Below are 23643 nucleotides of genomic sequence, written 5' to 3' on the forward strand. Positions count from 1 at the left end.
GTTAGCAAAAGACTTAAGAGCAGATACTTTCTCAACGAAGTAAACCAAGGCAATTTCAACCACCTCATAATACACTGTCTATTTTCATACAGAGATTTTTTTTTTGGTCATAGACTCCAGTAATCTCTTCTTAAAAAGAGGCAAAGATTAACTACAAATACTTGTGGGCATAGTTATAAAAGTTACATATGTTTGCTGTAGAAAATCAGAAAATTATCTTTTTGGATTATCTTTCTAAAAAGATAATTAAAAGATAAAATGAATGTAACTTTTGATCTGGTAATTCCACCTCTATTACTGTTCGCAAAGTACATATTGGATGTTCGCAACAGCACTGTTTGAGACAGAGAAGAACTGGAAGCAAGCTAAAGGCTCATCAGTTGGGATACAAACAAATGATAGTTCATCAACATTCTTTAATATTGCAAGTTGCAAACACAGAAGCAGGTCCGTATGTATCAATGTGGAAACATCTCTAGGATATACTGTTGAGTTAAGGAAACAAAAAGGGCAAATAGCAGATTAATAGGGATCCAAAGCTCCCATCTAAATATACAGGAAAAGGCCAGGAAGGATTCAGTTCAGAACAACGTGGGAAAGCGAAGAGGGACCTTTTTTTTTTTTTTAAACCAAACACTTATTTTCATTAAAGCCTTCATAGAAAGAATATATTCATTGTATAATTCATTCATTATGTACAAAGAATATATTCACTGTACAAAGAATATATTCCTTGTATAATTAAAACATTTATAAATGCACAGATTAAAAGCTGGTAATCAAGTTTAATGCTTGACTTGTCAACAAGCTAACCAACCGTCACTGCCACCCCCAACCCCAAGTTAAGCTCAGTCCCTTATGCTGAAGCCTTTCTGATGAGTCTAAAAATTGAGCCATCATTCAGGTCCGGGTGGGAGGTGGGGGAAGGACAGATGTTTGAGAACCATGTGCGCTTGCAGTGTGACTACATTTCTAAGGACCACAGGAAGCCAGAGGAGGGTTCCACAGCCATTTCTTGCTCCAGTCCCTCAAAGAAGATTCTACCTGTTAGCAGCCTGGCTGAAACCCATGCCATGCAATGGTGGGTGGAGGAATATTCCAGAAGAGGACAGGGGAGGACCAGACTGTCCTAGGCTCAAACGCACAGCATGGCTCTCAAGGTCCAATTTCCTCCCCAACTCCTGCGTCATCATTCCTGCCATGCCCCACCTCTGCTCAGGGACATCCTCTCTCCCGCCATGCTCTTCTCTGTCTGGCAGCAACGAACTTCTTTCTGCTCTTCAAGCACCCTTCATTCTCTCATCTCTGGGGCTTCAGCCACACCGTTCCCTTTGTCTGTCACTCTCTCCCTGTCTCCACTCTGATTAACTTCTCTTCCTTCAGGATGGGGTGTCAAGTTACTTCTTTCAGGAAGCCCTCCATCCTGACTCCGAAGAGATCTGAGCACCAGCGCTGGCAACAGACAACTGGCACAGGGACTGTCTCGGGCCAGGGGCTTCACAAACACTGCCTGAATATCCGAATTAAGTTGAATGAATGAGAGAAAGAGGGCTTGGGGAGTCATCAAGGCTGACATGCTTCAGACTCCCCAGGAAGGACAGTGAGCAGCCCTTTCTTGAAAGCCTCTCCCATTTCTCATGACCTTTATAGCATGTCCACCCAGAATTTCTCCCTCCTAATTCACATCCACTTTCTCTACAAAAACAGAGGTTTTTTGCTGTGCCACTTACTAAAGGCCCATGGGAACTCCTTTCATGCTTAAGGAATACAATTTACCCTTAGCACATACCACTCACCCCACCTTGCCTAGGCTAGAAAAATCCTGTTATTTTTGTGGTCTTCCTTGGAGTGCCAGGGACCAAGTCAGGATGGGAAGATGAAGGAAATCAAAGAATTTAAGTCTGGGCTTAAACAGACCTCAATGGACAGAAATCAGGATCTGCATTCCTTAACCCAGATCAAAGGCAAAGCCAGCCTCTCAGGGGAAGGTTCAAAAGCAATGGAAAAATGGTTCAAAAACAGTCCTTCCCATCAAGGTTCTTGCTACTGTGAACAAAGCTTGCTTAAGGTAGCAACTGCCCATTTGGCAAAGTCAAGTTTGGTGGCTTTATCTCTACTGAACACTTATCAACAGGAGAGTTAAGGTTATAAACATGACAAGAAACTCTGGGTAACTTCAAAAGGCCAGAATCCCTCCCTCTCTGGGCTTATCTGCACTTCCTTCTACCAGGGAGCTGGTCCCTCTTTCCTCGTGAAAATGTCTTCTCCCTCAGATCCAAGAGGAAACCCTGACCCAGAGATTCACCATCGGATCCAGAAAACTGCCAAGAAGATGGCATTCAGAGCTGCCGAATCCCGCTTAAAACTACCATTTTGAGAGCCAGACTCCTACAAGCATCTTCTTGTCAGAGCGATTTTATTAACTAGCCCAGGCTGTCTGACTTAGTGGGAGTCTGTAAAGATGAGTGCAACCTTCATCCTTCTAAACCCTTGGTCCAGACTGCTGGTTTGCCAGCCAGGCCCTGCAAAACCCTGGGGGACCCCGGGGATGCCCCATGTCTCAGGGCTCTTATAGATGAGAAAGCAAAGTTCGAGCACTCTGTAGTTTCAATTATGAACAAAGCAGCCTTGCTTTCATATGCTTTACCTTGTACCTTCTGAGCTGTTCAAACAAAGAATTCTGCAGCCTTAAACAGTGTAAAATTACTGGTGTTATGGTACCCTCAAAGGTTAAATTGCTAAGTTTTTTTTTTTTTTAATATATTATACTGTACACTCCTTCTTTCCACAATACAACTGTTTCTGGCAGACCAGTATATTGGAGAATGGGAGTTTTGGAAGGACTCATGAAAAGGTGCTTCTGCCCATGGGGGTCTTGGAGAATTAATTCAGAGTTTTGCTAAGAGCTAAAGACAGCTGAGCGTCGAAGAATTGATGCTTTTGAACTGTGGTGTTGGAGAAGACTCTTGAGAGTCCCCTGGACAGAAAGGAGATCAAACCAGTCAATGCTAAAGGAAATCAACTCTGAATATTCATTGGAAGGACTGATGCTGAGGCTGAAGCTCCAAAACTTTGGCCGCCTGATGCAAAGAACCGACTCAATGGAAAAGACCCTAATGTTGGGAATGATTAAGGGCAGAAGGAAAAGGGGGTGACAGAAGATGAGATGGTTGCATGGCATCATTGACTCAATGGATATGAGTTTGAGCAAACTCTGGGAGATGGTGGAGGACAGGGAAGCCTGGCATGCTGCAGGCTCAGTCATGTCGGCCACGACTGAACAACACTAAGGTACAAAACAACAACTGTGAGGACTTCCCCACAAGAAAAGGGGAACTCATACAATGAGGGCCTCCCTCTGCTTCCCTAGTGAAGATGGGAGCTCCAGGGGGTGGAGGGGAGGAAGAACAGATCCATGAAACCAGAGCTACACTCGGGAAACAAGCACCCTGGGACCGCCCCTCCGACGTTCATGGACGGGACTCTACTCAAGGGGGGTTTAGTGCTTGGTTAGTTCAGAACTCAGCAGACATCAGCTTCTCTGAGAAGCTTTCCTGGACCTGGCTCACTGTTGGTTCCCCTGCTCTGAATACACAAAACCCCTAAGGTGGCACAACAACAGCCCTTGGCATGCTGCGTGGTCGTCTCCCTCTTACCAGGGGCTCCTGCTTTGTGGGGGTGGGGGATCTCCATCGCCCTGGCTCAGGGCACAGAGCAGGTCCTCGCCGAGGTGAGGAAATCAACACACATGCAAAGTCTTAATCTACTTTTCCTTCAGAGCCTTAGGTTGGTGGAGACCAGTGACTCTAGTACAGGCTAACAGTACAGGGCAATGGCCACAAAGTTCAGCCTAGAAATCACCCCTGCAGCAGGGCGGGGCCCCCATCCACAAACACGCCACAGTCGAGCCGAAGGCTTTGTTTTCCTACTGGTGGGACAGCCAGGTTTCCCACGGTGTCGCTCACACTCCCTTGGCCTGTCTCCTCCGTGATGGATGGTGTAGATACGGAAGGTGGAACGAAGGTCTGCCTTCAAACAGAGAAATGCCAGCCAAGGAGACAGGCACCAGACCCTGACCTTTGGGTCATGAGAGCTCTGTCCGCCCACTGAGCTCAGCTTGCAGGCGTCAGGCCAGTGCGTCGAGGGTTGACGTGTTCTATGTCCAAAGCAGGAATGTCTGAGCAACAAGCAAGAAAAAGAAGACTGACAGCCAAGATCTCACACTCAGCTGTGGACAGGGATGAAGCTGGGAATGTCAGTGGAGGAGATGAGCGGGTGTCAAAGTCGAGAATGAGACTGAAGTCACTGCCTGGCTGACAGAAACCCCTTCGTTTTGAAGTATGGGCCAGACTTGGCTGGCTGATGACCTTGGATCTGAATGCTTTTTCAAAGCCCAGGCTCTTCAGACTCATTGGATCGAAAAATCAGTACAGATGGTATTAATACTGCAGACTTCATCCAGTACCATCTCACTGTTCTTACTGTTTAACAATTAAATTCATTACTCAGCTTACCTAGCTAGAGAGTCTGCAGCAGGTTTTAAGGACAAGCCATTTCTAGCTGTGGCACCAAATGGTCTGTCCACAGCTAACATGTGAAAAGTCATCAAACCACCTGGAGGGTCAAGTCAACAATGCGACATTTCAAGGCTGCACCTTCCCCTTGCTATGTTTGGACTACAATTATTACTTTTATTTTTTTGATGTGGACCATTTTGTTACTGAATTTGTTACACTACTGCTTCTGTTTTATGTTTGGTTTTCTGGCCAGGAGGCATGTGGGATCTTAACTTCCTGACCAGGGATCAAACATGCGCCCCCTGCAATGAAGTGAAGTCTTAACCACTGGACCACCACTGAAGTGCTTAGAATTATTTTCTTTTCAAACCATCATGATTCAAATAAAACTACCACTGCTAATCTATTTACTTTAGGAGGAAACATTCTATCTTAGAGGAGCTCAGGCACACTCTTTTGGTTCAGCTTCATCCCTTTTAGGCAGAGAGGAGTATTTTCCCTAACAGTCAGCAGCAGAACCAGGTAATGGCCAAGGAGCCAGGCTCCAGCACGCTTCTGGGGAGCGAAAGCTTCTACAGATCTGTGTCCACTCAGAACAAAGAGTGTATCTCTGGAACCCATCCTTGGCCCTTCCTGAAAAGCCTGTGCTGTTGCAGAAACTCTGCAAGAAGAAAACAGCCTCTATCTTAATGTGGTGGTGGACAGCACAAACTCTACCCACCAGACTGCCTGGGCTCAAATGTGACCTCTGCATACCCTAAATGAGTCCTGTGCACCTCAATTTCTTCATCTATAAAACAAGTGTAATAACACAGGAGACACTTAGCATCCAGAATCATCTACATGCCCAATAAGCCTTGGCCACAACAACAAAAAGTGAACAAAGCATTTCTGGAATCATCCGTTCAACAAATATTTGTGAACATTTATGGGAGTCCCTGGGACAGCAAGGAGATCAAACCAGTCACCCCTAAAGAAAATCAACCCTGAATATTCACTGGAAGGACTGATGCTGAAGCTCCAAAACTTGGCCACCTAAGGCAAACAGCTGATTCATTGGAAAATACCCTGATGCTGGGAAAGATTGAGGGCAAGAGGAGAAGGAGGTGACAGAGGATGAGATAGTTGGATGGCATCACAGACTCGATGGACATGAGCTTGAGCAAGCTCCTGGAGGTAGTGGAGGACAGGGATGCCTGGCGCGCTGCAGTCCATGGGGTCGCAAAGAGTCGGAGACAACTCAGCAACTGAACAACAAATGTAAAATATCAGAAGACCACTTCATTCATTCAACCAAAACATATTGATTAGAACTTTCCATGTACCAGATTCTGTAAGTCTAGTATATTTAATCACGCAAGCCACCACCAAGTCAAGATTCACCTGTGCACCTAAACATCAGAAAGTGGCAGGCTACCGGACAAACACAGGCGTGCGCGCACACACACATCACAAATATATATGTGGAGCAGGGGCGACAACACAGATGAACGTGAGATTTTACCCCTGAGGAGACGGTGGGGAAGATGAGACAGAGAAACGCTTCGGAGGTCAAGAGCAGTCTGGGCCCGCAGTTGGAGGAGACTGGCTGAAGGGAGAGGAGCCCACCAGTCACAGAGAAGCTGGGCGGAGCTGTGAGGAGCTTGGACGCCCCGCCCCCACCTCACGTCCGCCCCGCCCCCGCCCCGCCCTCACCTGGAGGTCCCGGTTGTGGTTTTCGCACAGCAGCTGCAGGAAGCGGAGGATGGGCTGCATAATGGTGATGACCGCGCTCATCTCCAGGTCATCCTTGCTCTTGTCCGCCGCGGCCTGGGCGCCCTCTCCGGACTGGTAGTGGTCGTCGGGGTCAGCCTCCCTCCTGAAGGTGGTGAAGGCTTTGCGGGTGGCGGCAGAGGCCTCCAGGAGCTGATCCCGCACCTCTTCCGTAATCTGTGTCGCAGGCTCTTTGGCTAGAACGCAAACGTGAGATGATCAATGCTGCCGAATCCTCGGGAACGCTATTCACCACGCCAGAGACGATGTTCAGAGAGACCTAAGTTCTGCGATCACTAGAGAGCCCCTCAGGGTTGGCAAAACGCTCCAAGATGCCACCATCTTCTCTCAGCCCTTAGAATTAAAACTGAGTCGGGATCTGCCACCTCACTCGTGGCTCTAAGGCGTCACCTCAGCTTGCTCTCATTTAGAGGAAAAGTAGTAGAGATTCTGCCAGCTTCACACACCTATGACTCTGGGTCTCAGCTTCCTCATCTGTAAAATGGGGAGAACATCACTGAAGTCCTTCTCTGAGAGGGTTCCCGAGAGGGTCAACATAAGCTAAGCAAATGGTAATTACTGTTACTGTATGACAATTGATGGAGCCCTTTACAGAGCCCCAGGGCACCGTGATCAAGCACTTGATGTGTATTAATTACCTCGCTGAATTCTCACACTAACCCTGTAAAGTAACCAGGCACCAGAGTTAGGGGCATTAGACTCTGTTGCCAGACTGCCTGGGTTCAGATCCTGACTCGTATACTTACTAGTTCCATGTTCTTAACAAGTTAATTACCATTCTGATGCCTCAGTTTCCTGGTCTGTAACATGGATGTAAAATAATTTATTTTACAGTGTTGACTTGAGTTCTAAAGGAAGCAACACGTGTAAAGGACTTTGGACAGTGCCTTGTTCGTAGGAAGTACTCAGTAAATGTAAGCCTTCCTTCTTTTTCTTCTGTTTATCCCCATTCTACACCAGTGGTTACCAACTAGGGGTGATTTTGACCCCATTTCCACCCAGAGGATGACAGGAAATATCTGGAGAGATTTCAAGTTGGAGATGGGCTACTGGTACCTACAGGCCTCCCAAGTGGTGCTAGTGGTAAAGAACCCACCTGCCAAAGCAGGAGACATAAGAGACGCGGGTTCGATCTCTGGGTCAGGAAGATCCCCTGGAGGAGGGCATGGCAACCCACTCCAGGATTCTTGCCTGGAGAATCTCATGGACAGAGGTGCCTGGCGAGCTATAGTCCATGGAGTCACAAAGAGTTGGACATGACGGAAGTGACTTAGCATACACGCAGTGGCATCTACTGGGCTGAGGCCATATATGCTGGTACCCAGCCTGCAACGCACAGGACAGCCCTGACAGCAATGGATTGTCCAGATGTGCCACGTGCTGTGGCCGAGAAACCCAGCTCTAAACTTAAATAAGGCTCAGATCTGCTCAAGGCCATCTGACTCTAGCACTTCTGAGTCTGCCCACTCCCCAGTACTACTTCTCTCCAAGGAAGGCAATGGATAAAACGCTTCATGAACTTTCGAATATTTTAGAGAATAAGGGAGGATCAGACAATGCCTTAGGAGAAGGCAATGGCACCCCACTCCAGTACTCTTGCCTGGAAAATTGCATGGACGGAGAAGCCTGGTGGGCTGCAGTCCATGGGGTCGCTAGGAGTCGGACACGACTGAGCGACTTCACTTTCACTTTTCACTTTCATGCATTGGAGAAGGAAATGGCAACCCACTCCAGTGTTCTTGCCTGGAGAATCCTAGGGACGGAGGAGCCTAGTGGGCTGCCGTCCCTGGGGTCGCACAGAGTCGGACACGAGTGAAGCGACTTAGCAGCAGCAGCAGCAGCAGACAATGCCTTTTGTTTTAAAGTGTGTATCTTCCTCAACTTTCTTGGACATTAAATGAAAATTACAGGAAGAGATTATCAGTGGATTTCCTGCCAATAAAACCCTGAGTTTGACCAAGAAAGTATTAGTTTATTAAACATTAGGAGTTTCCCAAGCAGCAGGAATGCAGTTCAGGTTACATGTTGTTGCTGTTGTTTAGTCACTAAGTCACGTCCGACTCTTTGCAGCCCTATGGACTGTAGCCTGCCAGGCTCTTCTGTCCATGGGATTTCCCAGGCAAGAATACTGGAGAGGGTTGCCATGCCCTCCTCCAGGGGATCTTCCCGACACAGGGATCAAAACTGAGTCTCCTTCATTGCAGGCAGATTCTTCTACCACTGAGCCACTCTTCCAGGTTACATAGGAAGAGTTTTATCACAATCAGACTGGTTTTATTCTTTTGAAAGCCCCAGTTAGAATCCATCTGGAAGTCTAGAAGTCCTGTAAAAATTAAAGCAAAACCAGCGGTCCTCCCATGTTCACAATCCAGCTGAGCCCAGAGCAGCAAGCAGGGGAGTGTGTTCACCTTTTTTCCGTGACGGGGCATCCCTGTCCACCTCGTCATCCTTCTTTTTATTTCCCAAGTCACTGGTGTTCACGGTCACTGTTGCCTTGATTTCCTGCTGGGCCACCTTCATTCGGTCATAGAAAACCTTGAAGAACTTCTCTGACTTCTTGTCTTCTGTCAACCGGCAGAAAAAGGAGTGCTGCCAGGGAAAAACCATGGTTTTTTTTCAACACTGTGACACACCAGTTACTGAATCCCACTCAGGATACCAAAACCTCACGAGGATCAGAGCCAGACACAAAACCTGAAAACCCATCTCAGTTTGGACCAAGGTTCAACACTGTTTCTTGCACTGTCATTCACTCGATTCGACAGCCTGAATTTGTCTACAAGGAGCTTTGAGAGCAAACTGTCACGTCTTGGCTGAAGAAGTCATACCGGCCTGGAAAGCCTGCTAGGGGGTGGTGGGCAGATTTTAGCTAACTAAGCACAACTCCCAACACACACAGATATCAACTCCAGTAACAATGAAAGCAGAATGTATTTTTGGTAATTGTTGCATGGCCAGTCGTGTTTAAGGACATCTATGAACCCTCCTCTTTGCAAACCCCTGTGAATATATACAGATAAGGAAGATATGCGACCCGCCCCTCTAGGGCTCCACACCAGATTATGATGCATGCCTGTAAGGAATGCTGAAACGTGTAAAAAGTGCTCCAGAAGCTACAAAGACAATTATATTATAGACGTTCAGAGCTGGCAAGGATGACATAGGTCTGGAGTGATCCCAAGATCTCCATAGAAAAGGTGGTTTTCAAATGAGGTCTTAAAGGGCAGGTAGAGATGAACAAGCTTACAGTTAACAGGTAGTTCGCCTCTTGGATACGCACTTGTTTTTTTGGACCCACTGCAAGCAATAGTATACATTGTTGATGTGAAAACACAATATGGTGTCTCAACTTCGTTTACGAGCATTCTCTTTTCACCCCTTTGCAAATACCACGCTGTTGTGGATTATTTACATAAAAATACAATACGGTCAATTTCCAGAGGAATAAAACAAAGCTCCAAACAATGTATTTGCTTCTCCGGGTTGGAGCTTTCTGCCAATTTCACTTCCTCCCCCATTTGGAGAGATGGCACTTCCCTACAGAAGGTAACCCTAAGCTTGCAATCCCAGAAAAAACCAAACTCTTACCAGCCTCACAAAGCCCCTCGACTCCTCCACTTCTCACCCCCGCACACCCTGAGCCTGACTGAGCAGCCCGCCGCCCCCCGCCCCGAAAGCCACTGCGTGTCCATCTGCCGACACGCAGCTGCAGCCACTGTGGCCCCTCTTCCAGCCACTGGTCCGCATGCTACACTGACAGACGTCTGCGCCACTTGCCCACAGAGCTCTGCTCACTCCTGCCCTTTCCTCTCCCTTCCCTGTTCTTCACCTCGGGCTGCTTCTTGTGAACAACACAGGATACAGCCCTCCTACCTGTGCTCCCTGGTCTTACCATTTTCCCTTCAGCCACTCCCAAATGCCAGTTTCCAACTCCCTGCCTGCCTCCTGCTTGGCCTTATCATTCTGAGTGTCACCCTCTATCACTCCCACTCTTTGAGCCAAGCTCCAGGCTTTCATGTGCTCCACTGCCGTGTGTGTGTGTGTGTGCGCCCATGTGTGCTTAATCGCTTAGTCGTGTCTGACTCTTTGTGACCCCATGGACTATAACCCACCAGGCTCCTCTGTCCATGGGGATTCTCCAGGCAAGAATACTGGAGTGGGTTGCCATGCCCTCCTCCAGGGAATCTTCCCAACCCAGGGATCGAACCCAGGTCTTCCACATTGCAGGTGGATTCTTTCCAACTGAGCCACCAGGGAAGCCCATGAATACTGGAGTGGATAGCCTATCCCTTCTCCAGGGGATCACTCCCACCCAGGAATCGAACTGGGGTCTTTCGCATTGCAGATGGATTCTTTACCAGCTGAGCTACCAGGGAAGCCCTTCACTGCCCTTTACTTTATTTTCTTTTAAGTTTCTCTTTTGCCCATCCATCCAACCAATATTCCATCCATTCATCCATCCATCCATCCGCCATCCACTATTTACTGCACACCTGTCATGAGTTGGGCATTATGCCTGTTAGAGGAGAAACAACAATGAACAAAAAGGAGTATGTGCCCCATGAAACTTCATAAGGAAAACATACGTTCATTCTGGAAAATTGCTTACTCATGAAAAAGCAAGTCCTACTTGTTCACTTCTTTGAGAGCCGATGTGTCTGCAGACAAACAAAAGGAGATGTGCGGGGGACTAAGACCTCAACCGACAGCCACCCAAACACAGGGATGACATTTTCCTCCCAGAGACATCACACAACATCTCAGCCACAGGGGTCACGGGGAGACTCTGCGGGAAGGTGGCTGCTTGGGGCAATGAAGTTCAGTTGCTGCCCCAATTGTCTTCCCATGGTATGAAGGCAACTTAAAAAACATCGGTGGGCAGTCTGGTCATGCAGGAAAACAAATGCATCAGTGAATAGCCAAAGCCCCACCGTCTGTCATCTGTAAGTGTAACAGTGCATACCCAATACCTGCTACAAACACAGTGCTTCACATCCAGCCAGATGTCACTGGCTCAGGGTCAGTGCAAGGAGGCCTCTGGTGAAATGAGAGAAGGGCAAGGTACGGAGGATTACACGCTTCTGTATGTTTCTGCAATGGCCAGTGTATTTATTTTGCGTTATTTATAACAGTCCACAGTCCCTCAAGGATTTGATGCTGCTTTGTAAACAAAATGTGGTCAGTGAAATGGTAAAGTGGACAGTGGAGTACGGTGACACAAGCAAGCACGGAAAAGTGATATTAAACAAGGATGGTGCTAGAAGATGCGAAAGGAGACCCAGCTGATTCCTGGCCACTGGACATCAAAAAACTGAAAAGACAGGCAAACCCCATCATGCCTCGCAGCAAGAACTGAGAGGAGAGAGGTCACACCAGTGCCTCAAAGGAAGGAAACATATCTTAACAGAGGGTTAGTAGAGCAGGCTTTCCAGCTGGACCTCCTGGGTTTGAGGCTGGGGTCCCTTACCCACCAGCTCTGGGACCCTGAGCAAGGTACCCAACCTCTCTGAACCCACACGGAAAGGCTGCTGAGGTGCACACCAAGCGCTTAGCACAGTGCCCACAGAATGAGTTGGTTCTGCACCACCGTTAACCAACTATCACAAGAAAAAGCCACAGCAAAGCCATCACCTGAGGGGCTCAGTGGTGAGAACGACCTCCAGAGTTAGAGAGAACAGGCCTCGGCTCCATCACTCACGAGCCGATGTCACCTTAGAAAGTGATGACATCTCTGAAACCCAAATCTTCTCACCTACCAGATGGGCATCATAACAGGGTGTGCCCGTCATGAATGGTTATGAAGATCCAACGAGCTAATCACAGTGACACTCCCGATGGCTGACCTGACGAGGTGCTGGGAGCATGGGTGAATCTCTGTGCCTGTCACCTAACACCCCCCACCAGCCTGCTCTGATGAAGAAGCTGTTACTATTACTCCTTTCGGAAATCACGAGACCTTCTTGGGTCTTTGAGATAACGTGCCTCCTGTGGGGAGCACCCCTGAGATGCTGGCTCTGTGACAAACAGCATCTTCCCAGAACGCTGGGGCCCTGGGGGCGGCAGAGCAGCAAGGGGAGGACAGCGGAGAATTTTCAGGTCTCTTGAGTGGGAAGCTCAGCGACATGCTGGAAGGAGAGGACCTTGTACAGGAGAAGTGAAAACCACGGCATGCAGAAGAGCTAAGACCTTCACCCCTCGCCTCCCTGGGGTAGGCTGTGTCTGGTGTGACCCAGAGGCGGTGAGCTCAACTCCTGTACACCATTCACAGACCTGCTCCTTCCACCTCCTTCTGTCTCAAGGGCCTCACAGGGCCTGGGAGGGGAAGGGGGCGCCCTCCTCTGGACCATTTTTCCAGAAGCAGGTGGGACCTTGGACGAGAGCAGGCAGGGACTGGCTCCCACCCCCTTCAGGCTCTTCATGGCTACCTGCCCACCGCCCTCCTCGAATGTGTTTCAATGAATTGCTCTCCCCTCCCCCACTGTTCCCCAAACCTAGAACCAAGAGTCACGGAGAGACTGTTTCACTTCTCCAAACCTCACTGCACTCCACCCAGCAGGGCTGAGGTAACCCTTAAATGGCACCCCACTCCAGTACTCTTGCCTGGAAAATCCCATGGACAGAGGAGCACGGTAGGCTCCAGTCCATGGAGTCGCAAAGAGTTGGACACGACTGAGCGACTTCACTTCACTTCCAGATAAAACTAGTGTAGTGCATGAGTCGTCAGTAACAGCAAAACTGGCTGCCTCTGGGCAGGGGGGTGGGTGGTGAGTGAGAAGTGACCAAAAAGGAAACGAGAACTTTCCGGAGTGAAGACAATGTCTCGATTGGGATGGAGGCTGCACAGGTGAGGCAGATAGAAGAGTGGCCCCCAGCCCTGCAAAGACGTCCAGACTCTCATCTGTGGGTCTCATAAATATGCCAGCTTACATGGCAAAGGGGAAGGAAGTTGTAGATGGAATTAAGGTTCTTAGTCAGTTGATCGTAAAACTGGGAGATGATTCTGGATTAGTCAAAGGGCTTATGTCATCACCAGGGTACTTAAAAGTAGAAGAGGAGGGGTACGACTTCTTTGGTGGTCCAGTGGTTAAAGACTCTGCACTTCCCAATGTAGCAGGCATGGGTTTGATCCCTGGTTGGAGAACTAAGATGCCATAAGCCACATGGTGCAGCCAAAAAAGAAAAAAAAAAAAGTAGAGGAGGAGGGTGGAGGGATGCAGTATGAGAAGGACTCCACTCAGCGTGGCTGGTTTTGAAATTTGAAGACTGCGGGGGGCTTCTAGAAACTGGGAAAGGCAGGAGAACAAATCCCCTCCCCCGGCCCCCTCCCCCTCTGAATCTGGATTTAGTCAGGTTAAGACTCATGTCGAACTTGTAAGATAAAATATCTGGCTGTCTAAAGCCACTATGATTTTAGTAATTTATTATTCTTAGTAATTTATTGCTGAAAGTAATTTTAGTAATTTGTAAGATTTAGTGATTTTAGCAATTTAGTAAGATTTTAGTAATTTGTTATTTTTAGTAATTTGTTAGAGCAGCCACACAAAACAAATATGACCAAATCTGATGGTATTTGTCAGATCTGATCAAACTCTACACTTAAAATCTATACATATGATTGTATGTAAGTCATGCTTTGCTTCCAGAAGGCTAGAGAACTTGGTCAAGGTGATCCACTCTTGGACCATTTTCCCCTTGGAAAATGGTCAAGGGGCCACCCTCAGAGGCTACCTTCCCCAGCAGAGGGATCTGAGTCTGACACCCTCACAGGCCATCTCTCTTCACCACCACCCTCCCCTCCCCGCTTATCTCCAAATCACATTAGATTCCAAAGCCTTTTTCACATAAGCTGTCTTATCAGCATCTTAGGAGATTGTCAAGATAGATACCATCATTCATAAATCCATCATTCATAATCACTTTAGAGGCAGGAGAGCTGGGGTCGGGAGAGGTCAGCTGACAGGTGGCAGAGCCTCGCTGGCTCCCTGCCCCTGTGCTCAGGGCCATCTCCACTACCTACCTTCTTAATGATCACACAGAACACCACCCCAGGGGTCGGCAGGAAACTCCAAAAAAGCAAAGACTGGTTTGGGGGTATACCCAGCACCAGTGCCAACATCACAGACAACGGGTACATGTTTGGAGGGGCTTGAGGGTTGGACCAGGTGAGAAAGTGACCACCTTCATGGGAATTCTGGAGGACAGAGGAGGGGAGGGGATCTAGGTGTGGCCATTGTAAGCCAGGTTTAAAAACCACCACCACAAAAAAGAAACCACAGATCAGAGAATGTTAAAGTTGGAAGCACCCTATGTCAGCCACTTCCAGGTGCTTTTCCCACCAAGGAAACTCGCTCCTCCTCCCTCCCCTAACACTGGGGTAAGGACCAGGTATTAGAGAGATACAGGCACAACTGCTCAGCCTGAGATAGAGTGGGGAGGACCCCCTCTCACCACTGGAATTCTCCTTGCAGCTCCAGGGTTCCACAGAACACTGTTTGGAAACTACCCATTTAGTCCAGCCCTCCATCTTTTACAGAGGGAGGAAACTGAGGCCCAGAGTGGAAAATGAACACAGAGAACCAGGCCTCCTGAGTTCAAGTCAGTCCCCTTGACCAGGATTGGGAGTGGGTGAATGAAACCTGACCTGAGTTTCATTCCCACTCTGGGATAAATGTCAAGTGGACACAGTTTGCCCTCCTCGGGCTGCCCGAGCTGTACGGGACTCAGTAATGAGCTCTTAAGCTGAAAATAATAAGGAAACCGCCCTTTCAGATCACTCTTGAAAATAGTAAGACATCTCTTAATGAGCCTGGCAGCTACCTACTATGCCTGGCCAAGTTCTTGTAAAGAAACAGAGTGTGATTTATGACAAGCCCTCCCAGTTTATGAAACCAGAAGCCACCCAAAGTTAGGGACCAGCAGAGGACTGGCAGCTCTGCTAGACAATAGGCCGGAAGTGTGCAGGAGAGGGTGGGGGCATGCCTTTCTTGAGATGCTGGAGGTCACGGCCCGGTCACATTGTGCAGGATGGGGTCTGGGGAGAAGACGGGAGACACGGGCCTTCCCCAGGTGCTGGACACACACCAGGGAAGGTGAGTGACTGAGCACCGTACTGAAAAGTCATCTTCCCCAGAGTTCAGAGACTTGGGGTGGGGTGGGGGTAGGCGGGGGAGACAGTCTTCGTACCCTGGAACCCAGAGCCAGCCAGCCTGCATTTGGGGGACATGTGTATGTGCTCAGCTGTGTCTGACTCTTTGGGACCCCGTGGACTGTAGCCTGCCAGACTCCTCCAGGGAAGAATACTGGAGTGGGTTGCCATTTCCTCCTCCAGAGGATCTTCCCAACCCAAGGACTGAACCCATCTCCTGTATTGATAGGCAGATTCTTTACCACTGAGCCACCTGTGAAGTTCTCAGGGACACAGGAGGAGCCCTTTATGAGCATCTCAGATAAAGGAAGGGAAAGCGGCAGGAAAGCAGAGGTGGATGTGATTTAGGCCCGGCCTGGGGGAGGGTCGAGGGAGCAGTCCCCTTGCTCCTGGGACAGCTTAAGACTCCTTCCCCAAAAGAAAGCATTTCACCCTGCAGTCATTCACCGTCCAGAAACTCTCCCACTGAGCTTTCCGAGGTTCCAGAGAACAAGCTTTTCTATCTGACTGCCTGGGCCATTTCCCTGAGTGACACAGCCCATGACTTTCACTCTGGGTGCTCATTTTATCTGCTGCAGAATGAATTAAGTTCTCAGGCTAAGGGCAAAAATTTGAAAAATGTGACCTGCTGAACAGTGCTGAATCCCTGCGCTTCCCAGGGATGCTGGAAATTCCTCCCTGGATTTCTCTCTTCCATGTGCTTCCAGCACATGCGCACCTCAGTCTTGGCCCTGGGGTCTGCTTACCTTGTGGGGTTCTCCTCCAAGCCCCATGGTTATCTTTGATTTCATCATTTCCTGGGGACCCTGATTTGTAAATTACAGTAAGTGGTAACTTAAGGGTTATGGTTTGCCTGGCACTGCCTAAGTGCTTCGGACACAGTATCTCATTTAACCCTTACAATTACCCCAGGAGGTAGGGCTTATCACTCTCCCCACTTTACAGATGAGGAAACTGAGGCTCAAAGAGGCTAAATAACTTGCCAAGTCCTACAGCTGGGAAGTGGTGGTGGTGCCCAGGACTCAAAGCCCCATTGGTCTGATGCCTCAGCCCATGCTCTCAGGCTCCCCTGCTTTGTTCAGCACCTCTACCCTGAGCAGGAGTGTGTCAAACTCCAAACACCTTTTGGCTTTTTATAATCTATTTCCCCACCTACCACCCTAAGTCTCTCAGCTGCACAGACACAGACTCCTCTCAGAGTAAAGAATAGCCGTGGTAGGAACATGTGTGAATGCCTGTGTTTCCTGCGAGGCCTGATGCACTTGTGAAGATGGGCTCCGAAACGAGCCCCTTCTGCTAGATGAAGCTTTGCCAGGGCTGGGGGTTATAGACTCTTCACCTAACTGTTGTCATCACTCTAGGTCTTGAATCCTTTTCTTAGAAACCCTTGACAACAATCAAAACCCACAGATCATGCACCAGGAACTAGGTGATAAAACACATGTGCTTCAAGCAGAGGAGCCCAGAGAACTGCAAGTCTGAAAACCTAAATTTTAGCCAGTGCTCCCTGATAACCAGCCAGGTGAATTTGGGCAATTTGCTCACCTGCATTTGTGCCCTGGATTTCTTATCTGAAAAGCACGACTTATCACCTGCCTTGTGTGTGTCACGTGGCTGGGGTCCATCGAGGTTGCAGTTATGAAACATAACGCTAAACACAGTTCGATTACTATGGGAAACTGTTCCAGTATGAGGCATAGAATCTATCAATACCACTTTACAAGGAGAGAAGTTAGCAGGTAAGACAGGTGGACTGACTCATGTGCTGGGTGTTATGTGATGACCAAAGTCTAGTGTCCCCAAAACATCCAAAGATAAACAATCCCAGCCAGGGGACTGGTAGGTCAAGACGGCCTGCAGAATAACAGCAAAAACACACTGAAGAGCATTTCCCAATAACCATCACAATGAAGGAAGTGAAAAAATCAAAATCCAGCTGGAATCTCACTAGTTCTAGAAGCCACTCAGCTTCTGTTAGGCATAGAGATAAATGTTTTAGCTTCCACTTCCCCAAGTTTAGTACACCCAAATGCAGAATACAAACTTGGTGTCAAACACCGCCCCCTACCCCCCCGGAAAGGCCCAAGTCTTTCAACATGAACGGTGTTTCTAGTATTTTCAACTATGCTTGACACTTCAGGAAGAGTATGACGTTTGCAAAGAATCTAACAATGAGTGAAGTGGACATTAAGAATCAAACGTACCCCTGGTATAAATGACTACTCACTCTAAGGTGGATGTTTTTTAGCAAGGTTTGATGGGTTTAAACCAGTAAACATCTACAAGTTTCAGCTCACCAGCATCTCTGAGGATGTTGCCAGCATTCATGAATTCAGGAATAATATAAACTTTAAAACAGTGAAGAAGGAAGCGAAGAAGTGAACTAAGTATGGGTTGGAAAAACATCCACACTTCATCTTTCTGAAAAAAGTTGCTCCCTCGTCCAAACTGTAGAGCCGTGTCTTGATAACTCAGAGATAGACAGCATGTTTCAACTCCTCTGGCCTGCCAAGGCTGGACAGAGGCCATCTTCTGCTCATGGCTGATGTTCAAGGTCTAAGAGAGGGGTTGGAGGACAGGGAGGGCCTCACTCAAATGAATCTGGCCACTGGGCTTCAGGGAAGGGCCTGGGCTCCAAAGCCAAGACCAAAGCACTGGATCTTCATCATGTTTTCAAGGTGAATGGTTTTAGCAAGCAACAAAGTCCAACCTTTTTCCTTAAAAACCACTTTTCTTTTGAAACCTATGAGCTTAACATCTCTCTTTTCCTGTCCTCCAGGGCCCATGGAAAAAGCACTGGCCAGGAAAATCTGCCCGATCTGCTAAGCGGTCTGGTCCCTCATCCCCACCCCATGGTGACTGCACCTCACATATTCCTCCATGTCCCCTCAACCAACAAACTGCACTTCCTAAACAAAATTTTGAAGATATTATCTTACCAAGCCCCTGCATGTGTAGGTAAACTGTCAGCAGTAATATCTCTAGCAACAGTGAAGAGTAAAATCGCAGAGATGCCAAGCAGGCAGGACAGCCTTCATCCTAGAAGTCCCAGGGACAAGCAGTAAGAGGACTCCAGATTTTCCCTGTGTTCCATTCTCAAGCCTGCTGACAGAAGCTGGAGGCTGGCTTCTTTTGTGGAGTGCGCTGGTACAGCTCTCTGTATCTTCCAGCAAAAGACAAGGGGGAGAAAAGAGCCTCCAGAGAAAAACCACGATGACAACAAACAACAGTGGGATAGGAGACAGATGCAACCCCAAGCTGCCTGAAGTGACAGGACACTGTAGCAGGGACCTCCTTGGGAATCTTCCAGAGCAAGGCAGTGTTTTGATTACTCTTCAAGTCAATGTGTGGCTTATACAAAAGGAAGCCACTGAAGCAAACAAGAGTCTGGTGAGACCCCAGGAAGGACTCTTGTGAAAGCACTCAGAGACGTTCTAGAATCTCGTTTCATGCATCTCTACTCAACTAGAGATGAAGAAAATCCATCTCCAGTGTGTGTCTGGGGCCAGGGTCCCCTCCAGGGGTGACTCTATGATTCAACCAAAGGGCCCTGTGGGGGTTCAGGTGACATCCTCGGGTCCTGTGCCAGCTTGCCTACAGCCTTACCGTGGGGTCTGTGACTGGGGGACGGAGGCCTTCTCAGCGAGCCTCCAATGTGTACTGTGAGACCCGAAAAGAATGATGCAAGAGGTCCTGGAGAGACTCTATGACCAAGAAACACGCCCTGGGCATCAGCCAAGGAGGGCTCAGGTGGGCCCCCCGCCCAGAGCCTGGTGGCCATTCAGCTACTATGCCTTCCCACTTCAGCTGGGGGTTCCATCTGTGTTAGCAAGGAAGAACTCAGTGGCAAGCTACTGCACAGCACGCGGAGCTCAGCTTGGTGCTCTGTGATGACGTAGAAGGATGGGACGGTGAGGCGTTGGGAGGGAGGTCTAAGACAGAGGGGATATACGTGTGTATACATATATATGGCTGATTCGCATCACTGTACATCAGAAATGAACACAACACTGTAAAGCAATTGTACTCCAATTAAGAAAAGAAAGAACTGACATACAGGTCACAGAGTAGGACCTTTGCTCTCTGGTCTGACTTCCATCCTGGGTATCTGTGGGCCAATGCATCAATACTGACTGACTTTTCCTGCCCTAAAAGCACCAAGGTTCCCCCAGGGTGTCCAACTTGAGCCTTACGTTGATGTCAAGAAGCATCTTTTGCACACCCATTCTCTGTGTTTGTATGGAGAGCAGCAGGGACTCAGACAAAGGACTTCATGCCCTGTACACTCAGGTCCAAACAGATGGATGAGGCTGGTGGAGGAACTGGGCGGGTGTGGACACGGCATTTATCAACCTGCAGCCTCCGTTTCCTCATCCGTAACCAAGGAAGGAGAAGGGGAAGCGCCACCGAGAGGCCGGAAGGAGGGAGTTAGGAGGTACCATGGTGGAAGCCCAGCACAGGGCCTGCACCTGGTAGGTATTCTAACCAGACACGTTCCCTTCCCTGCTCTAAAGAAACCCAACTGTGACACACCCACTGGACCATAAAATCCAAAAAGTAGTAAATACACCTGGCCCACCGGAGGCAAGGATGATGGCTGGCAAATAGCAAAACATCCAGCCAAGCACGCGCATTCCTGATGGAGGGCCAATCGTCACCTGCTGTCCTCCGCTCCATCCGATGACCTCTCCGGTCACAACCCCGAAGCATACGCTCCAGGGCTTCCCTTCCTCCCAAACCTGCAGGCCCATTTCACTGGGGACTAGCCCATCAGGGAGCTTCCGTATGGCAGCAGAGAACATCCTTGGGATCCACGAGTTAAATGTACAGAGGGCCAGATGGATGGGGATGGCGGGACAAGAATACCCAGCGCTCATCTGCGCTAACTGCTGCTTCACAGATCATGGCTCTGGCATCACTGACATGTATCCAAGCAGGTCACAGCCAAGCCAACTTGGAGCCTTTAGAAACACTGACAAGGCTTGGCGGGGGCCGCTGAGACCACCCGATCGAGCCGCTCACCCGATGACAAGTGCGGTTCCTGGGTCAAGCAGAGGTCTCCTGCCCTGCGCGCACCCCCACTCCCTCCCCAGCACATGCTCCAACGACACTGGACTCCTTCAGTTCCTGCAATATGCCAAGCCCACGCCAACCCGTCTGTCTGAACATTTCTGCCCTCTGCTCCTCACACCCCTAGGCCTCTTCTCGACCGCTAGGTCTGGGCATCAATGCAACTCCCTACAGAAACCTCCTCTGACCACCCTAAATGGCTTTCCTGTGATGCTCTGCATCCTGGCCGCTTCCCTCTTTGCAAGTTTCTCAATTCACATATTTCATTGTTAACGGCCTTACAATCCTTCTCCCCTGCTAGACTGGAACCTCCTTGAGGGCAGGCCCCACGTAACCTCTGTCTGGACTGTCTCACAGCCACTTCATCCTCCATCAAGACCTGCTATCTTAGTGAACGCCCAAGAGTTCCGAGGGAGGGGCAGTCCTGAGAGAATGAAATCGAGTTGAGCTGTGCAGCTACGGCAGCTGAAGTTTAACTCAATAACCAGAAGGTCCCTGTCCGTGAAAGCTCAAAGTCCTGCCACGCGGGGAAAATGCCGAATGCCAAAGACCAGCGGAAGGAGGCTGATGTGGCGTTCCAGCCTCTGAGAGGCTTATCAGGTTTGTGCCCAGGCCTCTGTGATGCGCTCGGGCTGCTGCTGACCCTAATCCATCTAGTTAACTGTTAACTGCTCTGCCCCGCTGACACTTGCATTATTAACTGTGGGGTCGGAAGGACAATCCTTTGTGGACCTGCCATCTCATAACCTGGCTCCCGCCCCTGACTTCACAGCTACGAGCCCAGGGCTGAACAGTCTGCAGGCTTGTGTTGCAAGGCGGGCTAATGAAAACACATTTCTCAAACACCGTATGGTGAGGGCAACTGAAGCACCAGCTTCCTCCAACAGCAATTAAAAAACAAAAAAATTTGTTAAGTCCTGGATTCAAAGGGAAACAAGTGGCTTGAAGACGTCAGATGGTTTACAGAACTCTCCCCACTTCGGCATCTGGGACATCTTGATGACAAGTGTAAAACCCAGACAAAGGAAACTGGGAGAGCCATCAGGGAGGCTCTGACTCTTTCACAAAGGAACTCAGAGGACGCAGGAAGCGCATGTGGGCACAGATCACTCAGGGAGCAGGAGGGTCGTGCCCAAGGGTCGCAGCCAGCTACGGATGTCATGGAGGTTGTTCTCAGAGGCTCTGGGTCCGGGCGTGTGTGTGACGTGTCTGTAATGCCTCCATGTCAGGACTCTAGCCACTGGAGTCCTAGTTTCTAATGAGAAAATATTCTCAACCATGAAGTTAGCTCTGCTGGAAGCCTTCCAAAGGGAAAGTCCCTCCAGTTACTCAGAGGGGAAAAAAAAAGTTACCTTCTTTGTCTGGAATCCGGGGATATTTTATGCAGATGTCTCTAACAGAAGTTACTAAGGGGAAGTCAGCTCGCCTTTGATTATTCAAACAGGCTACTGCTATTAAGGATTGCACAACTCTTGGGCAAGGCAGGGGTGGGTTTTGGCTTTTCAGTTTCTTTCTTTTTTTTTTTTTTTAATTTGTTTGTTTAAGCCTGTCCTCATGGGAACTACTTATTCTTTTCTAAGAACAATTTCATTATAACCTCCCGAAAGCACATCTTTTAAATACCTAGGTTCCGGTGAGAATGTGACCCACAGGCAAAGCCATCAGAGCAGCTGGGTTCAGGTGGGCACCCCTGGGGCTTCTAAGAAGGCCAGTTCTGCTTCCCTACTGAGAACTGGATGGAGCAGCCACTTCTTCATTTCTTAAAGGCAGGCTGAGTAATCGCAACCCTCAGGTAACAGATGTTGCCCGAGCTCCAAGAATTATCAACCATGGGACAAACACATTCTCTTGTTTTCATGCAGTTCCATTTAATAATGTGCTAGATGAGACAGGAGACTTCACCCTACCCAGGCCAAGAGCACAAAGGGGGATGATGGAAATGCCAACTGCCCTCCTTCTCTGGGGCAACTGGCAATGGAATCCACTGAGTTCATGGGCAACCCGATAGCTACAAGAAAGCTCCTTTCTGTTTGAGCTTGAAGACTCCTAGGATAGGTGCCTACAATGAAGGGGCTGGTAATAAAAAAAATATCCTAGGAGGAGAAATAGGTGAGGGTGGGGGGGAAAGACACCTTAGACAAAACCTTTCTGATGTCTTAGAGCGACACAATGGCGAATGCTTAGGGGAAAAGGAAAATATTCTTTCTGGGGACAGCTCCAAGAATCCTGAGTTAGGTGTGAGAAACAAGCAAGCTTATAGATGGGGAGGGGGGAGGGGACAGAAAGAAAGAAAAGAAAAGGAGGGAGAGGAAGGAGTCAGGGAAGGGGGGAGTGAGATGGCTGAGAGACAGGGGAATTAAAGAACACCATGGCAACAAGTCTGTCCACCTACCCCGGCCGCCCACCCACAGGCAGATTCTTTGCTGACGCACTTGAGAACAAGCTGGTTCCTACCAGCTCAGGAAGGTGAGCAAACCCAGAGAGCTCATTAAATCCCTTCTCAGCGACTCTTGTCTGCCTGCAGATAGTGAGCAAGGAGGATATAAATAGAAGTTACATAACATCTCTATGTTGATTCCTGTGCTTACCAAAAAAATGCAGCATGACCTTGTTTTTCTTTTTTTTTTTTTTTTCTGCAACGTTTTCCTCCGCTGTGGGTTGAGGACTTTAAGCCAGTTAGGGATCATCTTAAAGTTTAAATAGTAGGATATAGATTTCCACGTTAAGGACACTCAGGATGATTGTCCAAGTTCAGAACCCTCAGGGATCAAGTCCTCCCCAGGTATTAAAAAAAAAATCCACTTGCTATAGAATAAAACTGTAAGGAATCTTGTGGCTTCCTCTCAGGCCATTTCCTGATGATACTAGGAATGACATTAACACCCAAGAGCAAAGAACCATGTGAAACCAAATAAACAGCTTGAGTTTTCTAAACAAGGTTGGAACACTCAAAATACATATACTGAGAGCTAACTGATGGGGACTTCCTTGTGGTCCAATGATTAAGACTCTGAACTTACAATGCCAGGGGCGTAAGTTTGACCCCTAGGAGGGGAACTAAGATCCATGTGCTGCAGGGCACAGCCAAAAGAAATAATAAAGCTAACCGACGGTTTCTAAATACTTCCAGGAGGACTC

At 48.6% G+C, this 23643-nt stretch overlaps 1 protein-coding gene across 4 annotated transcripts in view; it reads right to left on the reverse strand.

The window, feature by feature from the left end:
* The window catches only part of ITPR1 (inositol 1,4,5-trisphosphate receptor type 1), a 321362-nt gene that overhangs the window by 73370 nt on the left and 224349 nt on the right, over window positions 1–23643 (reverse strand). For all 4 annotated transcript variants that reach the window (XM_068981702.1, XM_068981699.1, XM_068981700.1 and 1 more), the window contains 2 exons: window positions 8699–8879; window positions 6213–6466 (listed from right to left, as the gene is read on the reverse strand). In XM_068981702.1, the coding sequence (XP_068837803.1) occupies window positions 6213–6466; window positions 8699–8879 (435 nt within the window). The remainder of the gene's footprint in view (window positions 1–6212; window positions 6467–8698; window positions 8880–23643) is intronic.

Source organism: Capricornis sumatraensis, chromosome 10, assembly GCF_032405125.1.
Source record: "Capricornis sumatraensis isolate serow.1 chromosome 10, serow.2, whole genome shotgun sequence".
Classification (NCBI taxonomy): domain Eukaryota; kingdom Metazoa; phylum Chordata; class Mammalia; order Artiodactyla; family Bovidae; genus Capricornis; species Capricornis sumatraensis.